The sequence below is a fragment of the Leucoraja erinacea genome, chromosome 11 (assembly GCF_028641065.1).
Source record: "Leucoraja erinacea ecotype New England chromosome 11, Leri_hhj_1, whole genome shotgun sequence".
Lineage (NCBI taxonomy): Eukaryota > Metazoa > Chordata > Chondrichthyes > Rajiformes > Rajidae > Leucoraja > Leucoraja erinaceus.
The window spans coordinates 53095994-53106694 of NC_073387.1; the positions used below are offsets into that span (position 1 = coordinate 53095994).

Sequence of the window (10701 nt, forward strand, 5' to 3'; positions counted from 1 at the left end):
CATTCAGAACGTCAGCAAAAACATTTTTGAGGGTCGATTTGGATGACATGAACCTCACTTCCTTCATTGAACTTTAGTGTCCCTTCATGCACAGTGCACAGATACAGGATGAACGGAATAAAGTTTAATGCAAGATAAAGTCCATAAAATCCGATTAAGGAAAGTACGAGGGTCTCCAATGAGCTCGACGGTAGGTGAGGATCGCTCTCTAGTTGGTGAGAGGACAGTTCAGTCGCCTGATAACAGCTGGGAAGAAATGGTCCCTGAACTGGAGGTGTGTGTTTTCACACTTCTGTACCTCTTGCCTGATGGGAGATTCAGATTCAGATTCAATTTTAATTGTCATTGTCAGTGTACAGTACAGAGACAACGAAATGCATTTAGCATCTCCCTTGAAGAGCGACATAGCAAACGGGAGAGTGGAGAAGAGGGAGTGACCGGGGTGAGACTGGTCCTTGATTATGCTGCTGGCCTTGCTGAGGCAGCGTGAAGTGTAGATGGAGTCAATAGAAGGGAGGTTGGTTTGCGTGATGGTCTGGGCTGCGTCCACAATTCTCTGAAACTTGTTAGAAATGCCTGTTAATGTTTGCTCCTGTTAATGGTTTTACTCAATGGCTTCCTTTTGGTTGCAGCTTCAAATTTAGAACTCCTTGCAGCAATCAAGACCGTTCTGTTCAAAACGAAATGGGTGAAAAATCTGATGGTCATTAAGAAGCAACAGATTGGACTTGACTGCGGCCGTAATACTGTAATGTAGGAGAAATTGCAAGCATCTTTTTTGGGGATGCGTCATAGAGTAACGTTATCTCAAGTCACAATATGTCCAGCAATACAACTACAGTACTCAGGGACCACTGTAAAAGACTAGTACATAGAAACATAGAAAATAGATGCAGGAGGAGGACATTCGGCCCTTCGAACCAGCACCGCCATTCATTGTGATCATGGCTGATCGTCCCATATCAATAACTCATGCCTGCCTTCTCCCCATATCCTTTGACTCCACTAGCCTCTAGAGCTCTATCTAACTCTCTTAAATCCATCCAGTGACCTCTGTGGCAGGGAATTCCATAATTTCACAACTCTCTGGGCGAAAAAGTTTTTTCTCACCTCAGTCTTAAATGACCTCCCTTTTATACTAAGACTGTGACCCCTGGTTCTGGACTCGCCCAACATTGGGAACATTTTTCCTGCATCTAGCTTGTCCAGTCCTTTTATAATTTTATATGTTTCTATAAGATCCCCCCTCATCCTTCTAAACTCCAGTGAATACAAGCCTAGTCTTTTCAATATTTCCTCATATGACAGTCCCGCCATCCCAGGGATCAATCTTGTGAATCTACGCTGCACTGCCTCAATCACAAGGATGTCCTTCCTGAAATTAGGAGACCAAAACTGTGCACAATACTCCAGATGTGGTCTCACCAGAGCCCTATACAACTGCAGAAGAACCTCTTTACTCCTACACTGAAATCCTTTTGTTATGAAGGCCAACATTCCATTAGCTTTCTTCACTGCCTGCTGTATCTGCACGCAAACTTTCAGTGACCGGTGTACAAGGACACCCAGGTCTCGCTGTACCTCCCCCTTACCTAACCTAACCCCATTGAGATAATAATCTGCCCCCTTGTTTTTGCCGCCAAAGTGGATAACCTCACATTTATCTATATTATACTGCATCTGCCACGCATCTGCCCACTCACTCAATCTGTCCAGGTCACCCTGCAACCTCCTAACATCCTCTTCACAGTTCACACTGCCACCCAGCTTTGTGTCATCCGCAAACTTGCTAGTGTTGCTCCTAATTTCCTCTTCCAAATCATTAATATATATGGTAAACAGTTGTGGCCCCAATACCGAGCCTTGCGGCACTCCACTCGCCACTGCCTGCCATTCTGAAAAGGACCCGTTCACTCCTACTCTTTGCTTCCGGTCTGCCAACCAATTTTCTATCCATGTCAACACCCTACCCCCAATACCATGTGCTCTAATTTTAGTCACCAGTCTACCATGCGGGACCTTATCAAAGGCTTTCTGAAAGTCTAGATATACTATATCCATTGGCACCCCTTCATCCATTTTACTGGTCACATCCTCAAAAAATTCCAGAAGATTAGTGAAGCATGATTTCCCTTTCATAAATCCATGTTGACTTGGACTAATGCTTTTACTGCTATCCAAATGCCCCATTATTACCTCTTTAATAATTGACTCCAGCATCTTTCCCACCACCGAATTCAGGCTAACTGGTCTGTAATTCCCCGTTTTCTCTCTCGCTCCTTTCTTGAAAAGTGGGATAACATTAGCTATCCTCCAATCCACAGGAACTGATCCTGAATCTATTGAACATTGGAAAATGATCACCACTGCGTCCACTATTTCTAGAGCCACCTCCCTGAGGACCCTGGGATGCAGACCATCAGGCCCAGAGGGATTTATCATCCTTCAGTCCCATTAGTCTACCCAATACTATTTCTCGCCTAATGAAAATTTCTTTCAGTTCCTCTATCCCCTTAGATCCTCTGTCCTCCAGTACATCTGGGAGATTGTATGTGTCTTCCTTAGTGAACACAGATCCGAAGTACCTATTCAATTCTCCTGCCATTTCGTTGTTGCCCATAATAATTTCACCCGTGTCTGCCTTCAAGGGGCCCACATTTGACTTTGCTACTCTTTTTCCCTTAACATATCTAAAGAAGCTTTTACTGTCCTTCTTTATATTCCTGGCCAGCTTCCCCTCGTACTTCATCTTTTCAGCCCGTATTGCCCATTTTGTTTCCTTCTGTTGTCCTATGAAAGTTTCCCAATCCTCTGGCTTCCGGCTACTCTTTGCTGTGTTATACATCTTTCCTTTTAGTTTTATTCTATCCCTAACTTCTCTTGTCAGCCACGGTTGTATCCTACTCCCCTTAGAATCTTTCTTCCTTTTTGGAATGAAATGATCCTGCGTCTTCCAGATTATGCCCAGAAGTTCCTGCCATTGCTGTTCCACCGTCATTCCTGCTAGGATCCCTTTCCAGTCTACTTTGGCCAGCTCCTCTCTCATGCCTTCATAGTCCCCTTTGTTCAACTGCATCACTGCCACGTCCGATTTAACGTTCTCCTTCTTAAATTGCAGATTAAAACTAATCATATTATGATCACTACCTCCAAGCGGTTTCTTTACCTCGAGTTCTCTTATCATATCTGGTTCATTGGACAACACTAAATCCAGAATTGCCTTTTCTCTGGTTGACTCCATTACAAGCTGCTCTAAGAATCCATCTCGGAGGCATTCTACAAACTCATTCTTGGGGTCCTGAACCAACCTGATTTTCCCTGTCTACCTGCATATTGAAATCCCCCATCACCACAGTGGCATTACCTTTGTTACATGCCAGTTTTAACTCCTGCTGCAACTTACACCCTACATCTTTTTGGGGGTCTGTAAATAACACCAATTAGTGTCTTCTTGCCTTTACAATTCCTCAACTCAATCCACAGTGACTCTACCTCGTCAGTCCCTATGTCTTCCCTTCGCAAGGGACTGAATTCCATCCTCACCAGCAGAGCTACCCCCCCTCCTCTGCCCACCCGCCTGTCCTTTCTATAGGATGTATAACCCTGTATATTAAGTTCCCAGGCCCGGTCCTCCTGCAGCCACGTCTCAGTAATCCCCACAATGTCATATCTACCAACCTCTAACTGAGCCTCAAGTTCATCTACTTTACTTCTTATACTTTGCGCATTCATATACAATACTTTTAATTCCTTACACATCTCACCTTTCACATCGATCCCTATTACACTTGGCCATACTCTCCTATCCCTTTGTGAGCTTCCTTTCCCATTAATTCTGGGGTCATTAACCATCCCTTTACTCTCTTTCCCTTTAACTCCATCCTCGACTATCCCATTTGACACCTCACCCCCCTTATTCAGTTTAAAACCACTCGTGTAGCAGTGGCAAACCTGCCTGCCAGAATGCTAGTCCCCCACCTGTTAAGATGCAAACCGTTTTGTACAGTTCCCCCTTACTCAGGGACCACTGTAAAAGACTAGTACGAGATACATTCATCGCTCTACAAGAGGAGCTTCATCTATTTTTTGCAATCTGAATGTAAAAAAACTCCAGTGAACATTGAGTACGTCAGTCACTCCAACTGCGTCGATATGACTGATTGCAAAACAACGCAATCATCGTTTTGTGTGATGCCAATAGTGTGTTTATCCTTGGTTTCCATTGACTACAGTTTTACCAGTTTCTTGGTTTCTTACTCGGTAAAATGTAGTTGAGATTTCACCTTTGCCTTCATTCTGCACCAGCTTTTTTGTCCATGTTTGAGGGAAACCATTCCCCAGCTACTCTTCTGAGATACAAAACTGTACATTTAAAAGCTCTGGATATCAGAGTTTAGAGATTGGAGATGCGGCGTAGGAACAGGCCCTTTGACCCAACATGTCCTCGTCGACTATCTATCACCCGTACACTAGTTTTATGTCATACAAACCAGGGGCAATTTTACAGAAGCCAATTAACCTACAAACCTGCACATCTTTGGAATGTGGGAGGAGACCCGAGTTTAATCCTGACTGTTTGTAGGTGCTGTTTGTACGGAGTTTGTATGTTCTCCCTGTGACTGCGTGCTCCAGTTTCCTCCCACACTCCAAAGACGTACAGGTTTGTAGGTTAATTGGATTCGGTAAAAATTTTGAACTGTCCCTAGCATGAAGGATAGTGCTAGTGTACGGGGATTGCTAGTCGGCATGGACTCGATGGGCTAAAGGACCTGTATCTGCGCTGTATCTCGAAACAAAGTAAATGAAAGGTCCTAACCAAACCAACATTTGTCCATTCTCTGCAGGCTGACCCACTGAGTTACTCCAACACTCGGTATTTTGTTCAAGATTCCAACACATGCAGTTTCTTGTGTCTCCTTCTTGATATTGATTAGTTTGATTTCCGCTGTTATTGATGGTATTTAGTTTTGCTGCACTTTATTCACTTCAGCAAGATACTTTTGCTTAATATTTCTTCCTTGGTAGAACAAATATTTTTTTATGTGTAAGTTATGAAGCTCTAATTCAGAGTTATAAATGAATATTTTAAATGGCTATAATAAGGAGTAATCATTGAATAACAAACTTAAAAATTTTATTCATATTCTTAATCAATTATCAATAGCGTTCAATGGAAAATCAAAATGGAATTTGTGAAAGGTTGCAGAATGATGTTAATGCTGCCCATTGATTCATAAGAAGAATAAATGTTAGCCATGGATGGCATATTAAAATGCAAGTGTTCAATTGCTTTTTTTTCTATTTACACATTATAGATTTCACTAGACTAAGTGGGACCTGTTGGGTCCCATGTTCACACGGGAGGACTGGTCCCCCAACGCAATATTCCACCTCTCCACCAATTCCAATATTGGTGGCCAGCGGGGGAGGGGGGCTTTCTGGAGCCCTAGTATCAAAGGTATTTTATTAGTCACATTCACATACACCCAGGTGTAGTGAAGTGAAATGCTTTTTGCCATTTTGCAGCACACGAAAAAGAATACAGACATAACACCAATGAGAGTCTTAAACACATAGAACATCCCCCCACAATGGCTCCCACCATGAGGGAAGGCACGGCCAGCTGCCTGCCCCTTTTCCGGGGTTACGTCCGTGCCCGGGTGGGATTAGAAAGGGAATACGCCCTGTCTGTGGGCACCCTGAGGGAGTTCCGGGACCGCTGGGCTCCCACAGTGCCTCTATGGATTGGCCCGATAGTTCCATGGGCCGTTTCGCTGGGTGATGTTGTTCCGGCGTCTTATTGGGAGAGTCCTCCCAGCGGCCTGGGAACCTGGAACGGCCGCTTCCGCACCCTGAGGGGCCGCCACTGGGCTGAGGGTTCCGAAGACAAGGAAGGCCGCATATTTGTTCGTCGGATGGTGGAGCTCATTGTACTGGCGATATTTTCATCTAGAGATATTTTTGATTTAAAAAAAAAAAAAAAAAAAAAAAATGATGAAGGCACAAAGTTCAGTCTCCATCCCCCGTTCACCCCGGGCAGCATTGAGGCGCTCCACAGTTGCCTCTACAGCTCCGTGATGTTCCTGGCCGTACCTCGCGGTTGCTCGGCGTCGGGCGAGGCGACCAAGGCAAGGCATCGCCTGGGAACCCTGCGATAGCCGCTCCAGCGCTGGTGCCGCGGCTTCCGAAGCAGAGGTTCCGGTTGGGGGTCCCCGACAGGGCGATCTCGCTTGAGCTCCAGGCTCACGATGTTAAGGTAGGCCGCCGCCGAGGAGCTGGTCGCTCCACAGCTGCAGCTCCGTGATGTTTTACCCGGCGGTCTCAGCCAGCGCTTCGACCAGGTAGGGACCCTGTTCCGCGATAGTATGGGTGTTGTGCCGGCCGAAGCAGAGGACTGAGCGGCCCCCGACAGAAACGCCGCTCCAGCCCGCTGGTATTGTGGGCTGAATGGATTCATAGGCTGGCAGCTCAGTCACTCAGGCCTGGTGGGCTGTCAGCTCAGTCACACAGGCCTGGTGGGCTGGCACCTCAGTGACTCTGGCCTGGTGGGCTGTCAGCTCAGTCACACAGGCCTGGTGGGCTGGCACCTCTGTCACTTGGGCCTGGTGGGCTGGCAGCTCAGTCACTCAAGGCTGGTGGGCTGTCAGCTCAGTCACACAGGGCTGGTGGGCTGTTAACAGGCCTGGTGTCACTCGGACCTGGTGGGCTGGCAGCTCAGTGATTCAGGCCTGGTGGGCTGGCAGCTCAGTCACACAGGGCTGGTGTGCTAGCAGCTCAGAAACTGCCAGATATTCTGCCAAAAACAGGTGAGAGACTCTGTGTGAGAGAGAGAGAAGGGGGAGAGAGTGGAGAATCAATTTTAGACATTTTTCATCTTTTTCTGCAGATCACAGCAATGAAGGAGGAATGCTGCCTGGCTCGCTGAGTTACTCCAGCATTTTGTGTCTACCAACCTGAAACATCATCTGTTCAGATGAGGAATGTTCGGAACAAAACAGCGGCAACCAGGTCTGTGGCACCAAGAATGGCTCCGAGGCACAGCAAGGAAGGGTAACGTCATGCACGGCTACAGTGACAGGAGATCAAAGAAAGGTAGGTGTTGGTTTACAAAAAAAAGACTCAGAGTGCTGGAGTAACAGCGTCTCTGGAGAAAAAGGATGGGTGATGCTTCGGGTCGGGACCCTTCTATAGACTTGTCTAAAGAAAATCAGTAAACCAGTCTGAAGAAAGGTCCCGACCTGAAACGTCACCCATTCCTTTTTCTCCACAGATGCTGACTGACCTGGTTACTCCAGCTCATTGTCATGCTGAAGTTTCCAGCAACCTGCAATTCCTTGTCTCCCCATTGTAAATAATTAGATAGTTCTTCTTAACATATAGGGATTCTATGGGGGAAAGTAACTTTTAGGACCCTCTTGTTATTGCATATAAATTAATTTAAATTAAATTAAGTTAAAATCCCAAGAACCATTCTAAGAAGGGTCCTGACCTAAAACATCACCCATCCTTTTTCTCCGAGATGCTGCTTGACCCGCTGAGTTACTCCAGCACTCTATATGTCTATCTTTGGTGTAAACCAGCATCTACAATTCCTTATTTATCCAATATCACCATCATATAGCCGTGGAAACTGGCACCCTGTAGGTGCTGTAAAATACAGCCCTCTGGTGGTTGATGTGGAAAACTGCAAGTGTTCATACATAATACAACACCGCCATCTGCTGTCAGTGCGAGTAAACTGCAAATGTCCATACGGAGGTACAACACCGCCATCTGCTGTCGGTGCGAGTAAACTGCAAGTGCATACATGGTGGTACAACACCGCCATCTGCTGTCAGTGTAAGTAAACTGCAAGTGCATAAATGGTGGTACAACACCGCCATCTGCTGTCAGTGTAAGTAAACTGCAAGTGTCCATACAGAGGTACAACACCGCCATCTGCTGTCGCTGTGAGTAAAGTGCAAGTGTCCATACAGTGGTACAACACCGCCATCTACAGTCGGTGCGAGTAAACTGCAAGTGCATAAATGGTGGTACAACACCGCCATCTGCTGTCAGTGTAAGTAAACTGCAAGTGTCCATACAGAGGTACAACACCGCCACCTGCTGTCGGTGTGAGTAAACTGCAAGTGCCCATACAGAGGTACAACACCGACATCTGCTGTCGGTACAAGCAACCTGCAACAGCCTATTGTTAGGGACAACACCACCATCTGGCGTCGGGATTTGTAAACTGCAATAGCCAAATTGAAATGCAGCCAAGGCTTTGCAGTTTTTGAAAAAGGAAAATGCACATTAATGAAGAGGCAAATGAGACTTTCCAAGTAAGCTGGACAAGTCCCAAAATATTGCTAATAGCAACACATAACACAGTCAAAAAAGTTCACTTCCTAATTCACTTATTCAACAATTCTCACTCCCTAATTAACTAATTAAAATGACAGAAAGTGCTGGAGTATTCCAGCGGGCCAGGCAGCATCTCTAGAGAACATGGATAGTTGACTAGTCAGAACTTCTTCAGATTCAGTCCTTCCCGATCCGAAACATCAACAATCCGTGTTCTCTAGAGATGCTGCCTGACCAGCTGAGTTTAGTTTATTGTCACGTGTTCAGGTACAGTGAAAAACTTTTATTGCGTGCTAACCAGTTAGCAGAAAGAAAATACATGATTACAATCGACCCATCCACAGTGCACAGATACATGATAAAGGGAAACATAGAAACATAGAAACATAGAAAATAGGTGCATGAGTAGGCCATTCAGCCCTTAGAGCCTGCACCGCCATTCAATATGATCATGGCTGATCATCCAACTCAGTATCCCGTACCTGCCTTCTTTCCATACTCCCTGATCCCTTTAGCCACAAGGGCCACATCTAACTCCCTCTTAAATATAGCCAATGAACTGGCCTCAACTACCTTCTGTGGCAGAGAATTCCAGAGATTCACCACTCTCTGTGTAAAAAATGTTTTCCTCATCTCGGTCCTAAAAGATTTCCCCTTTATCCTTAAACTGTGATCCCTTGTCCTGGACTTCCCTAACATCGGGAACAATCTTCCTGCATCTAGCCTGTCAAACCCCTTAAGAATTTTGTAAGCTTCTATAAGATCCCCCCTCAATCTTCTAAAATCTAGCGAGTACAAGCAGAGTCTATCCAGTCTTTCTTCATATGAAAGTTCTGACATCCCAGGAATCAGTCTGGCGAACCTTCTCTGTACTACCTCTATGGCAAGAATGTCTTTCCTCAGATTAGGATACCAAAACTGTACGCAATACTCCAGGTGTGGTCTCACCAAGACCCTGTACAACTGCAGTAGAACCTTCCTGCTCCTATACTCAAATCCTTTTGCTATGAATGCTAACATACCATTCGCTTTCTTCACTGTCTGCTGCACCTGCATGCCTACTTACAATGACTGGTGTACCATGACACCCAGGTCTCGTTGCATCTCCCCTTTTCCTAATCGGCCACCATTCAGGTAATAGTCTACTTTCCTGTTTTTATCCACATTATACTGCATCTGCCATGCATTTGCCCACTCACCCAGCCTATCCAAGTCATCTTGCAGCCTCCTAGCATCCTCCTCACAGCTAACACTGCCCCCCAGCTTCATGTCATCCGCAAAACTGGAGATGTTGCATTCAATTCCCTCGTCCAAATTTAATATATATTGTAAATAGTGGGGTTCAGGTACAGTGAAAAACTTCTGCCTTGCGTGCTAACCAGTGATAGCAGAAAGAAAATACATGATTACAATCGACCCATCCACAGTGCACAGATACATGATAAAGGGAAACATAGAAACATAGAAAATAGGTGCAGGAGTAGGCCATTCAGCCCTTAGAGCCTGCACCGCCATTCAATATGATCATGGCTGATCATCCAACTCAGTATTCTGTACCTGCCTTCTCTCCATACCCTCTGACTCCGCTATTTAGGGCTTGTACACGCTAGAGGCAGGAAACATGTTCCCGATGTTGGGTGAGTCCAGAACCAGGGGCCACAGTTAAGAATAAGGAGTAAGCCATTTAGAACGGAGACGAGGAAACACTTTTCCTCACAGAGAGTCTGTGGAATTCTCTGCCTCAAAGGGTGGTGGAGGCCGATTCTCTGGATGCTTTCAAGAGAGAGCTAGTTAGGGCAACAATAGTGGGTCAGGGGATATGGGGAGAAGGCAGGAACGGGGTACTGATTGGGGATGATCAGCCATGATCACATTGAATGGCGGTGCTGGCTCGAAGGGCAGAATGGCCTACTCCTGCACCTATTGTCTATTGTTAATGACTCCACACATCTGGGAGCCCACACCACCGCCCTCACCTCTCTCCATCAATCCCATCCCCAATTCTCTTTTCCAACTTCCTATCTCCCCGACTCCAACCAGTCTGATGAAGTGGCCAGACCCAAAATATCATCTGTCCATCCCTTCCCTGGATGCTGCCTGACCCGCTGTGTTCCTCCAGCACTTTATGTTTTGCCCAAGAATTCCAGCATCTGCAGTTCCTTGTGTCTCAATGTTTCTTCATGGTTTAGAATGTCTGGATAGATCTTGTCCATGGAACTACTGGCTCTTGTCAGAGGTGACCCCATATTACACAGCAGTGACACTAGACCTCCTTCAGAGCCACCTGGCCTGAGGTAATGGATGTAAACCGGGCTGGTTTACAAGTTCACATGCTCTAAATCAGGCTGCTTTCAT

At 45.9% G+C, this 10701-nt stretch overlaps 1 protein-coding gene across 1 annotated transcript in view; it reads left to right on the forward strand.

Annotated features, from left to right (window-relative positions):
* The window catches only part of LOC129701827 (organic cation/carnitine transporter 2-like), a 66315-nt gene extending 61080 nt beyond the window's left edge, over nucleotides 1-5235 (forward strand). Inside the window, exon 10 of the mRNA XM_055643297.1 lies at nucleotides 633-5235. Coding sequence (XP_055499272.1) covers nucleotides 633-711 — 79 coding nt within the window. The 3' untranslated portion in view covers nucleotides 712-5235. The remainder of the gene's footprint in view (nucleotides 1-632) is intronic.
* The last annotated feature ends 5466 nt before the right edge of the window (nucleotides 5236-10701 follow it).